The sequence below is a fragment of the Danio aesculapii genome, chromosome 6, assembly GCF_903798145.1.
Source record: "Danio aesculapii chromosome 6, fDanAes4.1, whole genome shotgun sequence".
Classification (NCBI taxonomy): domain Eukaryota; kingdom Metazoa; phylum Chordata; class Actinopteri; order Cypriniformes; family Danionidae; genus Danio; species Danio aesculapii.
In genome coordinates, this window is record NC_079440.1 from 54,783,034 (window position 1) to 54,803,684 (window position 20,651).

Sequence of the window (20,651 nt, forward strand, 5' to 3'; positions counted from 1 at the left end):
TTTTTTACAAACTAAAGCCGCGGTCACACTGCAATTTTTTCCCCATAGACTTACATTCATAAGCAAGTGAGTGACAGACTGCAAACCCAAGCTCGAGTTTGCCGCGTTGCAAAGTTCAAGCTTGGTGAACTCTGACCTGCGAAATCGCATCACGTGACAGCATGAGACCAGTCGAAGATCAAAACGTGACCTCTCTGTACAGAAATTTAAAATGTGGAGCAATTTCTCACTTTTTTTAAATGTCTTAGCATCTTCTAAGCATCCTGCCCCCTTTCGCAGCAATGCACAACAGAATTTTGCATAATCAAACTCTGGTGCAGGGGTGTCAAACTCAATTCCTGGTGGGCCTCAGCACTGCAGTTCAGTTCCAACCCTGCTTCAATGCTCCTATCTGTATGTTTCAAACAAGTCTAAAGCACTCTATTAGTTTGATCAGGTGTTTAATTAGGGTTGGAACTAAACTGCAGAACTGTGGCCCTCCAGGAACACCTGTGTTCTAGTGTGACCGGGGCATAGTTTGTATTTTGATAATAGGCAGCATATATTTTCATTATAATATCTTTTAATGACATATACTAGTATGTTTCATATATTGTGTTTAAAGTACAAAAAAAAAAAGTCGCCCTTGACTGAAGCATGTCATTGGACAACTTCATGGCAACATACAATGATACTGAACCTTGTCCTTTATTATCAGATGCATAACAGCACATTATTTAAATACAGACCCGTTTACATTGTCTTGATGCAAAAATGGCATAAGAAACATCAATAAATACAGGTGTCAAGACTTTACAAATGTATATAAACATTAAATGTTTTCGAGAGGAATTAACCCACAACTTATTTTCAAAACAAATTTTGTAGAAAATACAGCCCTAAAACTATTTGTCTATTTGAACTTCAAGTCTAAAGAGAGATAGTAGAAATAGGTTAAAATTAACGAGGCATTCAGTTCAATGTGCAAATAATTCCACATTAAATAATTACATGCTAAATCACGCTGAAGATTGATTAAAGATCAATTAAGTGTTAACATGTTTGACCAAACCAAGTACAGGATGGAGTTTCAAATTTAAACTTGACTGCCAATGGCATATCGATGGCAAAAAAAGCATCCAATCAAGTGCTCCTATATTAACATAAAGGGTTTAAAATTATGATGTATGTTTATACAGCAAATGTTGCAGCTCTGAAAGGCAAATCAACGAACGAGGCACTTGGGGGGGAAAGTTTCCTCGTATCCACATCACACGCGCAGTCATTTCATCTTCTGTACTTCCTGCAGGAGTTTCTGCACTGCTGTGTTGTTTGGATCTATTTTGAGTACGCTATTGAGATCTTCAATACAAGACTTCTTGTTCTAAAAGGGGGGAATAATAATAATTTATAAAAGGATTAATTATTCAACTTTAAGGTAATTCATTCACAGTTACACCTACTTTTAGTTCCTTGTATGCCTGGGCACGTCTGTAAAGGGCTTTAATGTTGGCAGAATCCAATCGAAGAGCCTCATCGCAGTCACTAATCGCATCTTTGTACATCTTTAAGGCTAGGTAGCAGAGAGCCCTACAGGCAAATATTGATTTACACGCATTATTAAAACATACTTCATAACTTTTACAAGCCTAGATCTAAAAATCTGATAATATAAACATGGCAAAACCTTAGATTTGACTGTTGGAAGTTATACGTTTAATACCTGTTTGTGTAGGTTGTGACTTCTGTGGGGTCTTGAGCAAGTGACTGTGTGTACTTCTCCATGGCGTTCTTGTGTTCCCCCTTCTTCACATGTGCGTTGCCTTCTTCCTTTAGAGTTCTGCCCTTTTTAACAGCGTCTGGTCCTGGTGCTTGGAATAAAATGGCTGAAAGTCAGGTTCTGAAGGCAAGTGTGAGGCGTTTGCTCAGTGCAGCAAAGGTAAATACCTTTTTTCTTGTTGTCGATCACGTTGTTCTGTTGTGAGCTGGAGGCTGGACTGGTGGCTTGTCCTAACTTTTCCTTTACGGACATTGGAACGGTAGGAATTGGGGGCAGTTTCTCTCGCCAAGATGGTCCATCCATTTCTGTCAAAGCCTTGGTCATTCTAAAAGGAAAGAGTTTTACTTGCAAAGTTCATTGTGGTAGATAACGAAGTACACAGATGAGCCCAAACATTAATGCCACCTGCCTAACATGCTAATGGTCCAGCATGTGCTGAAAAATAGAGCCGACCCATTGACTCATGGCCTCTACAAGACCTCTAAAGTTGTCATATCTGACAGCAGGTCCCTTAGGTTGCAAGGTAGAGCCATGGTGGATCCAGCACATCCCATGGATGTTCAACTGGATATAGATCTGGGAGATTTGGTGGCCAGGGCAACACCTTTACTCTTCATCAAGTTATTAAAACCATTCTTGAACAATGTGTGCAGTAAGGCAGGTCTGGACACAATAGTCATGAACAGGTATACCTGGGGCCTGTACCATGAAGCTGGATTAGCTGGCTAGCCAGTTAAGTTTTAGTTTGCACCAAAATTGGGTTTTAGGTAACATGAAGGCAGCTCGGCTTTATTCACTCTTGTTGGCATGATATTATAGAGTAGCTGAGCTACCTTCATGGTACCTAAAACCCAGAATTGGTGCAAATAAAACTGTTGGCAGCTAGCTCTCTGCAACTCACATGGTCGCTCACTGAAGCTAGGCAGGGCTGTGCCCGGTCAGTTCCTGGATGGGAGACCACATGGGTTGCTGCCGGAAGTGGCGCTAGTGAGACCAACAGGAGGCGCTCAACCTGTGGTCTGTGTGGTTCCTAACACCCCAGTACATTGATGGGGACTCAGTACTGCTCAGTGAGCACTGTCTTTCGTATGAGATGTTAAACCGAGGTCCTGACTCTCTCTGCTTTAACCCCGGCCTCCTGGCCAAATTTCCCACTGGCGTCTGTCCAACATGGCCCCTCTATCAATCAGCTGGTGTGGGGTGTGCAATGTGGCTGCTGTCGCGTCATCCAGGTGGATGCTGCACACTGGTGGTGGATGAGGAGATTCCCCCAATGTGTAAAGTGCTTTGAGTGTCTAGAAAAGCGCTAAATAAATGTAAGGAATTAAACTTAACTGACTAGCCAGATTAGTGCAGGGTCACACCATACGTTACAGGCCCCAGAATATAAAGACCTCCTTCAACCAACTTGTCTTTATCATCACATGGCTATCCAAAAGGCAATCTTCTTCCACTGGTTGCGGACAAAACGTAAGAGCTTTCAATGGTGGACATGTGTCATCATAGGCTCTCAGATTGATTTTCAGCTACACAGCTCCACATCGAGATATTTCGACAATTACCATCATTAAAGGTATGTCACAATAAACCTATTCTTCTATTGGCTCATGCCAAATAGGAAAGGTGTCAATGTACTTTTGCACCATAGAGCCTTAGATGCCCAACAACACCCTGTTGTGGTTTATCCCTCACTGTTAGTAAGTTCTCACCACTACTGACCAGGGGTTAGGGTTAAGTTTCAGTTTAGTTTGCACCAGTCTTGGGTTTTAGTTAACATGAAGGAAGATCAACTTTATTTTAAAACTGAAAATTAACTGGCTAGCCAGATTAGCGCAGGGTCACAATCAAACGTTACAGGCTCCTGAATATAAAGGCCTTCTTCAACCAACTTGTCTTTATCATCACATTGCCATCCAAAAAGATGATGTTCAGACAAGACAATCATCTTCCACTGCTCGTGGACCAAATGTAAGTACTCTCTGATTGACCTATAGCTCCATAGTCAGACATTTCTCCCATTATCATCAAAAAAGGTATGTCACAATAAACCTTATATTCTTTTATTGGCTCATACCAGATGGGAAAGGTGCCCAACAACACTCTGTTGTGGTTTTTGCTCCTCTGACCACTGTTGGTAAATTCTTACCACCACTGACCGGGGGTCTGTACCATGAAGCTGGATTAGCTGGCTAGCCAGTTAAGTTTTAGTTTAGTTTGCACATGGCAATCCAAAAGAAAGTGATGCTCAGACAAGGCAATCATCTTCCACTGCTCGCGGACCAAATGTAAGAGGTGGTCATGGGTCATAATAGGCTCTCTCATTGATCTTCATCTGTGCAGCTCCATATTCAGACATTTCTCTCATCACCATCATTAAAGGTATGTCACAATAAACCTATTCTTCTATTGGCTCATACTAGATGGGAAATGTGTCATTGTACTTGTGCACTATAGAGCCTTGGATGCCCAACAAACAGCCTTTTTGGTTTATCCCTCCCCAGACCACTGTTGGTAAATTCTCACCACCACAGACCGGGGGCCTGTACCATGACACTAGATTAGCTGGTTAGCCAGTTTAGTTTGCACCAATTCTGGGTTTTAGGTACTATGAATGTTGGGGTTGGGTGATTTATTCAAAAAGTAATCAAAATCAACATTCAGAATCTATAATCAAATTTTTACAGGTCAATTTTTCAATTACTTTCCCCACCGTGTGTGCAGTCACGTAACACTGCTCTGTTAGGGCTACTTTATACTTCTGTGTCGAAAGCAAAATAATAAATTGCATAAAATCCAACCTGAAATCTCAAACCGAATTTTAAGACATTTTAAGACTAGATTTGATCAAGTTATTTTTATCAGATGTCGTATTGGGCATACAAGATTAACCCATGTTTTTTTGCTCAAAGAAGAAGACCCCACTCAGTGTTTGTGCTGTAAAACTCAGCTTACTGTAAAACACATTTTACTGGACTGTCCTGCTTTTAATGATTCTAGAAGACTTTTTTTATGAAATGAACTCTCTTAAGGACATTTTTAACAAAATGACACCAGAAAAGATTTTAGAATTCTTATCATATATTAACACTAAACATCTTATTTACTTGTGTATTCATTTGTTTGTTGTTCTTAATTGTTTATTTAAAAATTATTTAATATTGAAATGTTCTTGCCATGAAAATAGCCTTGGTTGCTGACATGGCAATAAATCAAAAATACATTACATTACTGTGTCGAAAGCACAGGCATGGTCCAGCGCAGCCTTTATGCGGTTGCATACTTTTGTGAGCACATTACATGTGAGCATATTTTTTGTACAAAACTTATTAGTGAACTATGAGGGCAAAAAAACTAAAATAAATAAATAAAATATCCGTTCATTAATTGTAATTGAGTTAAAATGTTCAAGTAATCGAGATTTAGATTGTAGGCCAATCGCCCAGCCCTAATGAAGGTAGCTCAATCTCTATCTGCACCATAATACCAGAGCTGCCTTCAAGTAACCTAAAACCCAAGATTGGTAAACTGAAACTTAGATGGCAAGCCAGATTTAATATTCTAGATTTAATATTCTACTGAATGGTATTGCTCGTTTTTTTTCCCTTTACCGTTTATTGTACCTAGTAACCTGGTTCTTTATTGAATTGAGGTTTCAAGCGAGTTGTACAGATACTAATACTGTAACTTACACTGCAAAATTGTTAACAGCATCGTGATTGAATTTACAGCATGAGGCAGGCACCAGACCTGCAAAATTTTACTAATCAGCGCAGTCACTTGAAGGATCATAGAATGAGTGCAAATAAAAATAAGTGTATGTTGGTCTTTAAAGGAAGTAGATGTTCCTCACATTGAAAGCCAAGGAGCAGATCCAGCAAGAGCTTTAAAGAAAACGTTTTTCAGGAACCCAGCTCTTGTCCACATATGATTCAAATATATGGTGCACCATTGTGCATCTGTTTAAGTCATGTTTACTATGATGTCATGGCAGTAAAGATGGTGCAGCTACAACAACTTATCTAGAATCCCTCCAATTTTAAAGAGGTGTTGAACTGCAATGAAAACGCAGGCCGAGCCTAGTCATAACATGCATTTGAAAAGCTCCTTGTGTTAGGATATTTAGGCTCAATAGTGTATATTAGTGCATTCTCTGTGAACATGCATAATTCTGAATCCCGTCCGTGCTGGATTACCTGTTGACTCCATCGTGAGCAGCTGGTATGTTCCAGTCTATCTGTAAAACGGTTTTGTAGTCCACATACGCTTGTCTGTATCTCTCCAAAGCTTCAAAAGCTTTTGCACGGCGAAGCAGAGCTTTAAATCCAAATGGAACCAAGTCAAGCGACCTGAAAGGTAAATATCAAGTTTTTCAACACTGAACATCATCATGTTAAACTTGTTGGCACCTTCATTGGTTGCACTCACGCTGTGCAGTCTTTAATGCATTCATTGCAGTTTCCATCTTTCAGGTAACTGGCGGCCCTGTTTGAGTACAAAATACCCAGATCTTCATTTTTCTTTTGACCTGCAAACAGAATGGTCACAGATGCATGGATGTCACTTTGTTTACTGTGGTATCAAATGATTCATTTACATCTCAACCAGTCTGAGGTAACATTTTTGGCCCGTTACCACTGAGTGGTACTCTTTTATGGCCGTTTCCATTGTCAAAATGAGCCAAAAAGAAAACCGTACCAAATCACTTTTTGGGTACCCTTTCAAAAGAGTACTTAGCACAACAAAAGTGTACCAAAAGGCGGAGAAAGATGCATAGCTGAACGCTATTGGTTTACAGAGATTCATACTAACTCGTGCACAAGCCAGGAGAATAAAAACAAAGGAAGCGCCATTTTTAAATACACAGCTGAGACATTACACTAATTAAATTGTCTTCCATCTGGTATGGCAACACTATTGTCACATATTTAAAAACATTAATAAGTATCTCCTTTGTATTATGTTAGCATACGATAGTAAAATGACATTACTATCAAAAAATAATGTTTATTTTAATCTTTTAGGGTGTGTTCACATTTGTAGTTTAGTTCTTATTGGGTCATTTGGTCCTGACAAATGGGATAATTATTAGGTTTACTTAAAGGATACACAATTTAATTTTTAGAGAATTTTCTAATGTGACGTCTATTTAAATGTAAACATACAATAGACTACCTATATATGTTTTTGTTCACACTTAGCTGATGTTTGGTAATAAGCTTGTTTGGCATGCTGTCCCGGGAGAGAGCCCTGAGCTTATTAGGTCCTCGAGCCCTGGGCTCCCTCCCATTAGCAGGGAGAGGGGGGAGTTTGAGCTCAGGTAGACCTCAATGAACTCCCTATATCTGCCATTAGCCAGAAATAAGTCAGGGATGTCTAAGGAGATATGCGGCTTGCTAAGAGCTTGACTATGATGCCAATTTAGGATGTTCAATTTACTTGGGTTGCGTGTTTTTTTTGGACTGGGGGGAAATCAGAGAACCCGGGGAAATCCCTCGTGAGCATGGGGAAAAAGAGAAAACTCCACACACATGTCGACTGGTTTAGGAGGGACTTTAACCAGAGACATTCTTGCTGTGAGGCAACAGTGCTAATCACTGGGCCGCCATGCCGACCTTCTAGAAAGGAGGGGGAGCAGGGGTGGGTAGGGGGGTTATCCTTCACATACTGAGATAAGAAACTCTGGTTATTTATGGTGAGTTCAGAATCATCTAATTAGTGAATCAAGCATTGGCTAATAAGGGACTAGCCGTGAACAATCATAAGCACGTGATGCTCTCGAAATTAGTTTATAAATAAACTTCACTTATCAGTCGACAACTTGTGAAGACCTTTTATGAAGGTGTCAAACCTGCTTTACTAATTCCTGTCCTAAACACAACTTGGCATAAATACCTGATTTAATCTTTATTCATTTTATTTCATTTATTCACAATTTGCCTCTTAAATTTGTCTTTCGGGGTCCTGCTAATACTCCCTTTATTCTCTGTGCAGTGTGAATACTCAGATAACACACAATCCTAAAATTGATTTACCATGTTTTTATATGATACTGCTTGTTACATTAATACAATGAAACATTTAGTTGAGGTGCTAGTGCTAGAGTACTATGGTACTATCAAATGAACAGAAATGTGTAAATCTAAGTGGTCAAACTGTAAAGATGGTTGTCACCCTAGCCAGGGGTGGATATAGTTATTTTGGGGCCCTAATCAACTATATCCATTGAGCTTAACAATCCTAATATGCACCCTTTGTATTTTTATTAGTTTATTTATTTTGCTGTCTTTTTTCTTATATCACTCAATCTTCTTTTCCACGTTTCTATCTAAACACAATCTCTACATTTTAACTGATTTATTTTCTTAAAACGAACTCACGACTACAGCTCATACAATTTAAAGTGATGCATAGATTACACTATACTAAAGCCAAACTTAATGAGCTGTATCCTTCCATCTCCTTTGTGTAATAGATGCAAAGGAGCAGTCGTGACCTATGGTCGTATATTCTGGTCCTGTCTAGAAGTATCTGAATTTTGGAAAAATATCTTCGGACTTTATTCCCAGGCTTATGAAATGGGCATTAGCATCGTTTGGATGTTCAGACCAGACTCTAACTTGGCCTAAACATCAACAACTCTCCCTTATGTTTGGCATGGTGGTGGACAAGAAAGTGATTCTGATAATGGAAATCCACGACAACTTCAAGTTGTTGTTTTTTAATGGTTAGCTGAAATGGTTTCTGCCCTCAAGCTGGAAAGGTTACATTCCTCTAGATTTGGCAAACAGAAGATGTATGATAAAATATGGGGCCCCTTTTTTAGATGTATTGGTTAATAATAATTTGTAATTTTTCTTTTTTGTAATATTTTTTTCTCCTTTTTAATGTCATCTATTTTGTTTCTTATTCCATTAGTCTGGCTGATATTCATTTGATGGTGTTGTATTGTTTGCTAGTGTTTTGGTGCATGTTCTAGTTTGTATCAGGTAATAACACTGAGATAATTTTGTTAATTTTGATATTTTTGACCGTGTCCCTCGTGGCATTCTGTGGGGAGGGTACTGTAGAAGTATGGGGTCAGAGGCGCTTTGTTAAGGGCTGTCTCGTCCCTGTATGAACAGAGTAGGAGTTTGGTTCGCATTGCTGGCAATAAGTCAATTAGTCAGACTTGTTTCCAGTGCATGTTGGGCTCCGGCAGGGCTGCTCTTTGTCACCAATTCTATTCATAATTATTATGGACAGAATTTCAAAGTGTAGCCTTGGGCTGGAGGGGGTCCGGTTCGGGGACCACAGGATTTCATCTCTGTTATTCGCAGACTATGCTGTTCTGTTGGCTTCTTCGAACATGGACCTTCAGCATGCACTGGGGCGGTTTGTTGCCGAGTGTGACACAGCTGGGATGAGAATCAGCACCTCCAAGTTCGAGGCCATGGTGCTCCACTGGAAAAAGGTGGTTTGCCATCTCCAGGTTGGAGGAAGGTCCTTACCCCATGTGGAGGAGTTCAAGTATCATGGGGTTTTGTTCACGAGTGAGGGAAGGATGGAAAGTGAGATTGACAGGCAGATCGGTGCAGCGGCAGCAGTAATGCGGTCGATGTACCGGTCCGTTGTGGTAAAGAAGGAACTGAGCCAAAAGGCAAAGCTCTCGATTTACTGGTCAATTTGCGTTCCTACCCTCACCTAATGCCATGACCGAAAGACAAGATCTCAGATACAAGCGGCTGAAATGAGTTTCCTTTGTAGGGTGGCAGGGCGCACCCTTTTAGACAGAATGAGGAGCTTGGAGTAGAGCTGCTGCTCCTCCACATCGAGAGAAGTCAGCTGAGGTGGCTCGGGCATCTGTTTCGGATGCCTCCAGGACGCCTAACTAGGGAGGTGTTCCAGGCATATCCCACCGGGAGGAGGCCTCGGGGAAGACCCAGGACACACTGGAGGGACCATGTCTATCGGCTGGCCTGGGAACGCATCGGTATCCCCCCGGAGGAGCTGGAGGAAGTGTCTGGGGAGAGGGAGGTCTGGAGTTCTCTCCTAGGACTGCTGCTCCCGCGACCCGGCCCCGGATAAGTGGATGAAAATGATGATGAAAATTTTGTTCACATATATACATGATGTACACTATTGGGTATTATGTTTTCATAAAAACTTATATAAATAAAGGTAAAAAAAATATTTTTTAAATGAACTCACAACCCGAGCTTGGCAATTAATCGAAAAATAATCTAAATTGACATTGAGAGAGCCTATAATCAATCAAATTCTTCCAAGTCAATTATTTCAATTACGTTCCTACTACGTGTGGAGTCATGTGACCCCGATCTGTTTATACTTCTGCGTAAAGCGCAATCATATGGTCCAGCGCAGCCTTCATGCCCGTCACCATGGCTGACGCCGACACTTACGTGCACCTCACAAAAAATTTAACTACACATTGTGATGACACATAGAGCAAGCTCTATGATTGGTCGGCTTGATATTGTTTACTAGTGTGTCCAGTCCCTGACGATGATCGGAAGCTGCGCCAGAGATGCTGAGATTTTTTCCCATTACATTAAAATATTTGTTTACAGAATATGCAAGAAATGTACTGTTATATTATAAAGTTATAAAATAATATTTACAGGATATACAAGTTATTTTATTTAGAAAAGATACTGCTTAATTTCTACTTTAATGTTCAATGAAAAACATTAAAAAATATTTTATTTTGTTAGCAAAAGTGCGAGTTATTTATATAAAAATATATATTTTTATATTATATAAAAAAAGTGACTGTTGGTTTTAGTCAATGTGTGTTTTAATTTTAGTTCAGCATTTGATGTATAATCCTAGTGTGCGTTTCTTTCAATTATTTTAAAATCAAGTAATGCACCCTTCATTAAAAGTGAGCATTTTTACTTTTTACTACATTTTTACTTAGGCATAAGGGCAAAACTAATTTTTAAACAATTATAATCGCTCATTAATCGTAATTGAGTTAAAATGTTGAATTAATTGAAATTTAGACTTTAGGCCGATTTCTTGACTGAGGTAAAGTTAGTTTTATATTCGCAAATTCGTTCAACGACAACTTGTGACATCCTCCCTATATTGTTTACGATGGAATTTTGAATATCCAGTTTGAAATCACATGCAAGTATGACTTCAAAACAACATAAGCACTATTTATTTGACGGTGAACATGGTTGTACATTATTAGTCGTTGGCTGCTAATATGTTTTATTAAGAATTTGCGAAGAATAATTTTCTGAAAAGGTATTATTAAGGAGAAAGTCATGTGTGAATATAAAAGCAACTTTACCTCAATGTCCCTGGGCCCCAGTTTGAAAACCTCTGAGATAATACACTACAAAAAATAATTTACCATGTTGTTTATATTAAACTGCTAGTTACATGAATACATTGAGACATTTAGTCTAGGTGCTAGTGCTAGAATACTCTGCTACTATCAAATGCACAAAAATATGTGTATCTAAGAAGTAAAACTGTAAGGATGATGGTCACCCTAGCAATATTTGTAAAATCTGAGACCTCTTACCAGATTTCTCTAGCTGCTGGATGGCCTGGCTGTAGAGGGTCACCGCTTCTCCATACTGACCCGCTTTGAAGTACTCGTTACCAGCTTGTTTGAGCTCCGTCCACGACTGCGAGCGCCGCTTCTGAGGCATGATAACACTGTAACGATCAAAGTTAGTGTAAACATTACCTGCTGTATACTTAAAATGTTACAATATCAACATAACGCTGTCATTAAATGGGTAATGTATAAACGAAACAAAAAAGTTACCCTATATAATCGTGTTGTTGGAAAAACCCGGAAAGTAAAGGCTGAAGGAAGAGCTTTGGTGATCGCCTGTGTAAACTTAGCAGTTACTGTATTTAACAACCAGCTAGTGAACTATACTAGATAACCAGTCCGTCCACCTAGAACATGCTAGAAATCCTCTTCTCCGCCTTCCACACACACGCTAGTCGGGATGAGCACCACGTTTTACCGGCTGAGTTGTCTAATGAAACGGGCGGTGTTAAATTTCAGTTTCAGTTCTCGGGACTGAAGCGGCTGTCGACGAGCTCCGGTGCTGCTATTTGAAGAACGGACGAATGGTTGTAACCCAATCCAGTGTTGCCAGATCTTGGTAGAGAAGCAGTTAGTTGGTCTGATAAAAACACAGGAACGTTGCTTATAATAATTAAGTGGACATGGCAACACTGACCCAGCGCTAAACGAATGTTGGCTTCCCTCTACGGAAAGCCGGTGGTTGCCAGATGTTGCTGAAACCCGAAGCGTTCATTATATTAAGACCATAGTTTTCGAACCTTCGGAGTTCGTGGAAATTTGGGTAAAAGTGTAAAATATGTATATGAATAAAAACATTAGTTAAAAAAATTAATATAATAATAATCAAAAATAGTAATACATTATTGTAGTGCTAAGAATAGCAATACTAGTATAAATGAACACATTTTTAATATACACCTAAAAAAAGTAATAATTTAATTATAATTATATAACAGCTTATATAAATAACAAGTGATTAAAACTGAAATATTCATATTGATTATCCTAAATTGGTTAGAAATATGAATACAAATTTATTAAATGGTATAAATATTTTCTATTTTTAAAAAGAAATGGAATATTTTTCAATGAAACTACTATATTATTATAAGATACAAAACTACAAAAACTATTATCTTTGAGACGTAATAAAATGTCCTACTTTATTTATTTCCCATGCAATGCCATCCCTTATATTGATATGTCCTTCGCCGGTTTCCGTAGTCGGGCCTCACATAAACGTCTTCCTCTTTGAGTCACCGGACGTGCGCGCTGAAGGTCGCGAATTGAACGGTAAATATCGTGCTAATATTGCTTTATATCAAAATTTCGGTGATTAATCTTGTGTAAAATATAAGACCGTGTCTGTTTAATGTTGTAACACATTATTTGTTATCGATATTTAAATAAACGTGCCTCATTTGGAATTGCAGCTAGTCTTTACGACTGGCTAGCATTAGCCGTTTGTGTTTCTCAGAAGGCACTAACACTGTAACTTAACATGAATTAAAAATATCATAAAATAAAGTAGGTTAATTTTTTTGTGTAGTTTGTATCACGTGTGTAGGAGACAATTTCGAACTGTAAAACTTGACCTCAGCTGGGACGCACATCAGTATATAAAATTGTACTATTAATATATCTGAATATTACATATTGTTGTTTGCTTTTGTTATTTAAGTCGCAGAAAAAAAAAACCTAAATGCTAAAGTACCCAAATGTTCTCAAAAGTCAATAAGACGTCCACCCATTCATGATGGTCGGAATAGCACGTAGCAGTTGCCAAATGTAGCTCTAATAACGTGTTAATGCAGTGCATGGTTGCCAAATTGACCAGCGATATTTGAAATGTATTTTAATGAATGTCTTCTCTTTTGCAGAGTTCAACAATGTCACTTGCAAAGCCAGCAATGAGGGGCCTCCTTGCCAAGCGCTTGAGGTTTCATTTGCCCATTGCGTTTGCTCTTTCCCTCTGTGCCGCAGCCGCTTTCAAGGTCAGTAAAGATGTTTTTACAGTTTACATTCGCATTCATGCCTGTGGCAGACGCTTTTATCCTCCCCAAAAATAGCATTGATTTGAAGGAACTCCCTTTTATCAGTTCTGGGCTTCTGTCTTGAACCCACAACCTTAGGTGTTGAAAGCACATTAGGGCTGCTCCATTATGAGAAAAATCACGATTCTTCAAAACGATATACAGTTGATGATGAAGTCAAAATTATTTGCCCTCCTTTGAATTTTTATTTTTTATAAATATTTCCCAAATTATGTTTAACAGAGCAAGGAATTTTTTGCAGTATTTGCTATAATAGTTTTTCTTCAGGAGAATTGTTTTATTTCGGCTAGAATAAAAGCAGGTTTAAATAGTTTAAAACTATTTTAAGGTCAATATTATTAGCCCCCATAAGCAATATATTTTTTGATTGTCTGCAGAAGAAATTACTGTTATACAATGACTTGCCTTATGACCCTAATTAAGCCTTTGACTTGCACTTTAAGCTGAATCCTAGTATCTTGAGAAATATTTAGTAAAATATTATGTACTGTCATAGCAAAGATAAAAGAAATGAGTTAATTAAACTATTATGTTTAGAAATGGGTTAAATCTTTTCGTTAAGCAGAAATTTGGGGGTAAAGAGTCGCTGATAACTCAGGAGGGCTAATAATTCTGACTTCAACTGCATGGTTTCCACTACATTCATTCTTTCATGGCGGGGCGCCACACCAAAATTCACCCCGCCACTGCTACATAACTTCTCATTCAAAACATTCAGTCGTTGTTGTTTTTTTAATAGCGGGATATAACCTCACCAAAACGTGTTAAAAGCTAAGTGAATTATAACAGCGCGACTTTTTCTGTAATCATATTAGTGCAGTGCGTCATTTGTTTACCCTTTAGCGTGACATGGTGACTGACTGACTGACAGGTGCGTGGTGCGTGACACTAGCAAACACAGCGAAGCTTTCAGTTAATATGAACACTGTTTCCGTTTCACTTTACTTCAGGACGCAGTAATGCCGCTTGGTAGGTCTATTGGAGACATTCATAAATATTCCTAGCAAATCTAATGAATGTAGGAGACATACTTGTTAAATAAACACACTAAATTACACTTCAGTAGCGTTTATTTGATAGAGCACAAGATAATCTGCACTTGAGCAGCGTGTATTTGAGGGTGCGCAAGATGTTTTGTGCACAAACAGAGGAAATCAGCACATGCTCGTATTGCATGAATGCGCTCTCGACTTCTAATACTGCGCTCACAACATTTGTTATTGAAATAAAGCCACAGGTAGTTGGTAGATCTGTGTAAAAGGCCCAACAGTCTGCTGCCACAGCTGGAAAAAATCCTAGAGGAAACACTGAACTGTATATACAGTTATTTTCCACCCTGTAAATAAGAAAAGGAAAATAAATACAATAGAATAAAAATATGAAACAAACTGTACTTTAAGCATCTTGACTGTTACATAACTTTATAGCTATAAAAGTCCTTCAGTCAAGAGCAGTGAGTGATTTTGTCCTTCGGCAGCAGGAATATTGTGCGCTGTCACTTTAAAAGCAGTGCGGTTCTGATTAATGGTTTCACTTTCACATGTCTTTTGATTCTCAACTCGTTTGTTTATTACATAAATGAGGGTTAATATGAATAATCACTAAACACCGCGTTTTGACACAAATTTGCATGTATTTGATCATTAAAGCGCTCGCATTAAGAAGACTTTAGATGTGTGTGCTCTGCTTGTCTCAGAGGCTGAGCGCATACACACAACAGCATGCGATCTCTTTCACGCTTTTAAAAACATGAATGATTCGAATGTACATCAATGAATGATTCTCATCCCGTGCTGCCAAAGTTACATTGCACTACATGCTTTTAGTCATTTTCACGTGAAACTGAGCTTTGCAGAGCAACAAATGTGAACAACTGGAAAGGGGGCGGTATATGATGCAATCTTTATCTCAATTAACGTGTTTTCGTAATCGTTAGAAGCTGAAATTGATTAAATGCACAGCCCTAAAGCAAGTTGGTTTTCTATTTGCACATTTGCGTTCAATAAAATATTAAAACAGAATTTAAAAAGGTTATTAACAGATTAAGTTCATGACATACTCTTGAAAGCAAAACACATTGTATTTGTTACTTTGAAAAAGGCTGATAGCCATGTTAATCTTTATGAAAGGGCTCTGTTTTTTACCACGCTGTTTTAAATATTCTGTCTGAAACAGAATGAAAGTATGACTTTTATTGACAGTAAACAATGTTGTACTTTTATAGTTATTGGCTGCAAATGTGATTTCACTATTTAGAATTTTGCAAATAATACCTTTCTGAAATAATATTAAGAAGGTGAAAATCTGAATGTGCAGATATATAACCAACTTTACCCCAATTGCTAGCACTAGAGCTATGGGATATATCACATTACGATTTCATCTGAAAGATCCACATTTATGGGCTGGGAAATTTTAACCAATTGTCATAGGTAGAAGAAACCATACAGAGCTGCTACAAATGAAGTGAAATCACTAATATCAAAACTAATGCTTGAACTCCAAAATTGATATTTATTTATTTATTTATTTGACATGGACATCACAATTACACTGGACAACCAAATGCATTTGTTTAAGTGTTTTAGCAAACTTGCTAATTTTCAACACCTGTCCACAGGAGGCTTGATACTGGAATTGCATCTAAATTTGTTCACTTACAACTGCATAAATGAATTTTTAATGTTTAAATATTTGTATAGTTATATTAAAGTGTAATCTAAATCAGTTGTTTCAGTTTGTGCAGCTACTAAACCACTGTTTGATAATGCACTACACTTCGGCTGTGAATTGGTTTTGATCTATTTTTTACTGTTAAAATGGGGGCTAATGTTACTTAATATTACCGGTTTGTTTCTTGCTAATATACAATTGCACTCTTATTCATGAAAACGGCTTAATTTCTTTTGCTGTTGCTGTAATATTTCAGTTTTTTTTTTAAACAAGATATTGTTTTTATTTATTTATTGTTTAATCATATATTGAGTTTTGTGGACTTTTGCGTGAATTCTGGTGACATTTGACGCATTATATCGGTTCATTTCTGACCCACGCTTCACCACTACCAAAAACACAGTAAAAAATCTAATAGAGAAAGATTTATATCCAGTTACAGTAATGATGCTTGCAGAAATGCACTAGCTATTTATTGAAATAACTGGTCTTCAAATATTCAGTCCTGAGACTTAGACAAGAATGAGTTTAATAAAACAGTCCTACTTTTGTCAATGAATTTACACATTGTCAATGATTTGCATCATTTGTCATGGTGTAACTTATGCCGCGTTCACACTGCATGATTTTCAAAGTAATCATGTCAGAGATGTTTTCACACTGCATGACTATCTGGGGTAGCGTTTCGTCGCTGCTTTGTTTACACTGCAAGATGGATCGGAGACGGTTTCACACTGCTTGACTTTACAATAGGAGGAATCGCTGACAACTTTGTCTCAGTCTGTAAACTACGTCTCTCACAACCAAACATGCGAGAAGTGACAAGGAAACAACGCGAGGTGACATAGTATATCCATTGTTATTAACTATTCAATTCAATTCACCTTTATTTGTATAGCGCTTATACAATGTAGATTGTGTCAAAGCAGCTTCACATAAAATGTCATAGTAAATTGGAACAGTGTAGTTCAGTTTTCAGTGTTTAAGTTCAGTTTAGCTCAGTTCAGTGTGGTTTAAAATTACCACTGAGAGTCCAAACACTGAAGAGCAAATCCAACGATGCGCAGCTCAACAGATTCCAAACCATGCAAGCCAGTGGCGACAGCGGAGAGGGAAAAAACTTCACTAAATGGCGAAAGTGAAGAAAAAAAAAAACCTTGAGAGAAACCAGACTCAGCTGGGCACGACCATTTTAATTTCTCCGCTGGCCAAACTTCTTGAGCTGCAGTCTCAGTGGCGGAGGCTGGAAGCTGGCCTCAGCGAAGACTCGTCTGTCTCTGGAGCGTCACAGGAATCAGTTTCATGTTCTCCACTCCTCCATGACCACCACAGTAGCTGCTCAGGATACGGCCTGGTCCAGGATATGGAAACCTTGGGATCATCTCGTCGCTGGTCTTGGATCAAATCAGTGACTCTGCATAGTCTGAGGGCCTCGGGAAGAGTATCCCCAGGTGGAAATGGAGAATAAAGAGAATAATTAGCGTAGCTGATGTTCATAGTGTATATAAACTACATAATGAGAAAGAAGCTTTTAGTGGGGTAGATGATGTCCATATTTTGCTCACCTTTTGAAAGGAATTAGCAATTTCTCCTCAACTTTTTTCTTCATCAATCCGCTTGTGGTATTGCTCAGATGACACGTCAAACAGACACAGGTGCTGACCTGCAGATACCCATACGAGTAGATGCTGCTCTCTCATTTCTTGTAGGTAATCATCGATGTTGTTTTCAATCAGAACACGCTTCAGGCATGATTTTGAATCGCTGACAGCTCCAGATATTGAAATTCTCTCAGATCGTGTCTTTGATAGTTCACACTGTGTGTTTGTTACTCGCGTGAATGAGCACCGATTTGCCCGTGATTTCAGGCATTAGATGTTTTGCAAAATCGAGGCTGAAATCATGCAGTCTGAACTCTGCATTAGCCATGAGGATCCTTTTAGATCAATATTTATTTTTCATTACTTGATCCTTAAGTTCTAATCTTGTATATGACTTTTTCCTCTAAATCTGTTTTTTGTGTGTCTTTCTGCAGTTCGCAGTATCAGACCCCAGGAAAAAGGCGTATGCTGACTTCTACACACAGTACGATTCCACAAAGGAGTTTAACGCCATGAGAGAAGCAGGAATCTTTGAAAGCGCCAGGCCTTCTGGAGAGTAAAGCAGCAAATTCATGTGAGTGGAGCTTCAAATGCACATCTGTTCTGTATGGAATATTTAGCATGCATTACTCTCGTAATTTATATGTGCATACAGTGGGGTATATGCACATGGAATTTTAATTTCAGCCAGCCAGCCTCAGCGATTCCGGTGAAATGTCTTTCCATTGTAAAATTGGCACGTTCACGGTCTGATTTCTATAAAAACCAGTGATCTTCGCTGCCTGTTAGAAATACAATATGAAGTGGGTCTCGACTGGACTAGAAGCACTGCATTAAATGACATGTTCTCCTGCCATGTCTTTAAAGTATGACGGTTTATTTTACTCCAGTATTTCTGTGCTTACCTGCTGCTCCTGACGGCGCTAGTGTTTGCATGGTTTATCATCTCTTTTTACGCTTGAACAATTAAATGAATGCTTAAGTCTATTTAACTGATTGTATTTTAATTACATTGCAACATCGATGCTGTAAAAGGAACCTCATGAAATTGAAAATAGTCACATTAACCTTTCACCAGAAGTTCATCATTGGCTGAAAAACACTAGCTGTGCATATAGCCCATTCAGTAGACATCTTAGTCCGCAAAAATGTTAATTGTTTTGACTAAAACTAAAATAATGCTTTAAAACTATAGCCTATTCATTTTCACCGGCTACATTTTTAGCTATCTTAGTACATTTTAACTAGGGGTGTAATGGATTATGATTGATCCGTTATTCACAACCCACGGTTTGGATCTCACATGAATGGGGGATTGATTCATTTTTTTTCTTGTAGATTAGAGTGATCGCCTCTCGCGTCATTCAAATCACATGTATGAAAGCATTTAGGCTTTCCTGTAAAGTATAACGATGACGGAAGAAGTTGTGGTAGGTTATTCGGGATCTTGTGGGTTTCTTAGGTTATTAAAGGTGTTTTCTGTCACTACTTGTTTAGCCTTCATTAATGCATTCAGTGCAAGCTGCACGATTAATTATTTAAAAAATCGGGATCTCAACACCCACACAACATAAATGATAAATTATGGTCATTTGCATATGTTTATTAATGCTTTGAATCGCTGCATTCAAATCTGAAAACGCAAAATTCAAGAAAAAGATTTAGTCTTTAGAGTTATGTGTTGCCGTGTTTGACAAGCAGTCAAATAAAACAGAAGTACTAGGATAGCAGTTTATAGTTTAGATGTAACCACTGATGTTCATGGTAAGGATTAAAATCACCATCATATGCATTTAACTTGACGCTCAAAAATTAAAGTTGTAGGCAGCGATTACATTATTTAACCAATAGGTGGCGACAACCAGCCATCAAAAATATGCCACTGAATAATTCTTCAAAAATGATCATCTAGCAATGAAGTATGAAGTTTTGACTGAATGACTGAATCATTTATTGAAAATGAGACTAAAAATAAATATATGTTTTACAAAATATAAAGTTAGATGTATACATTTTAGCGTTATCAGCAACAGTAGTAGTAACAGTGAATTTTCATAGTACTGAATATTTAACATTTATTTTTATTCAGCTAATAATTTCACTTTATTTCTTATAAAATTACAGGTTCTGAGTTCTGTTTGTTAAAACCAAACATGCCTTGCAGTGCTGTTTTTGTGATTAAATGTAAAGCAAAATACATTTGTCTCTTCTTTCTGAAAAACGGTCCAATCCATGACTCAAAATCCATAGTGTGATCCAAACTATGAGATTTGTAATCCATTACACCACTAATTTTAACCATATTCCTTTCCTATCATATCTAGTGGAATAAAAAAAAAAAATCAAAATAAATATTTAAGTGCTCCATTTCAATTAAAAGGTGTTTATTTTAAATGCACTTCCAGAAATATCACTTTAGTAGCTCTTACAAACCAGAAGCAAATGTGTATATAATTAATTACAGAAAACATGTAATGCATTGGTGATGATTTATTTTAATAGTTAATCTGTTTTGATCTGTTCACCAGTGGTGTTTTGCTTAATGATAAACCTCTTTCTTTCTTCCCCCCCCAGGTTCTGCATCCACTGCATTCCTGGTCTACAACTGAATCTTTATAAGATTATTGGAAATGAACATTGATGTCTGATGTTCTCATTAATGTAAAAATAAACTATTGACAACCTCATGCTGAAGTGAATTATTGGGTCTTGTACATGAATGAAATGCTGAAACCTTGTGTAGTAGTTTATATATATTAAAGTTGGAAAATTACATCATTGGCAAATTAGTTTTACCCCAAACTCTTAATTCTGTCCAGAAATCTGTTGTTCCAATAATGTTTTGTGTGAAGTAATGGATTTTTAAATAGGATTTTACTCCTTAAAGGTTTATTATTATTATTATTATACATTTAGTGTTAAGAATAAGATATTTATTTTGTCTAAAGCAGCATAAAAGGATGCTTATTTTATCTCCAAGTGAAAACACTCATGCCAACATTTTCTGA

General features: G+C 37.8%; 2 protein-coding genes across 2 annotated transcripts; one reads left to right on the top strand and one right to left on the bottom strand.

The window, feature by feature from the left end:
• Positions 1-1,179: 1,179 nt before the first annotated feature.
• On the bottom strand, positions 1,180-11,881 carry tomm34 (translocase of outer mitochondrial membrane 34). The gene is made up of 8 exons (XM_056460539.1): positions 11,544-11,881; positions 11,295-11,431; positions 6,185-6,284; positions 5,953-6,105; positions 1,927-2,084; positions 1,703-1,850; positions 1,443-1,569; positions 1,180-1,363 (listed from the first exon to the last, which is right to left on the bottom strand). Exons 2-8 carry the CDS (start codon positions 11,422-11,424, stop codon positions 1,262-1,264), a joined length of 918 nt encoding a protein of 305 aa, XP_056316514.1. The 5' UTR covers positions 11,425-11,431; positions 11,544-11,881; the 3' UTR covers positions 1,180-1,261.
• Positions 11,882-12,517: 636 nt separating this feature from the next.
• Positions 12,518-20,330, top strand: LOC130230217 (cytochrome c oxidase subunit 6C-1). Its single transcript, XM_056459166.1, has 4 exons — positions 12,518-12,608; positions 13,196-13,309; positions 18,078-18,217; positions 20,218-20,330. The coding sequence occupies exons 2-3, from the start codon at positions 13,205-13,207 to the stop codon at positions 18,201-18,203; spliced, it is 231 nt and encodes a 76-aa protein (XP_056315141.1). The 5' UTR covers positions 12,518-12,608; positions 13,196-13,204; the 3' UTR covers positions 18,204-18,217; positions 20,218-20,330.
• The last annotated feature ends 321 nt before the right edge of the window (positions 20,331-20,651 follow it).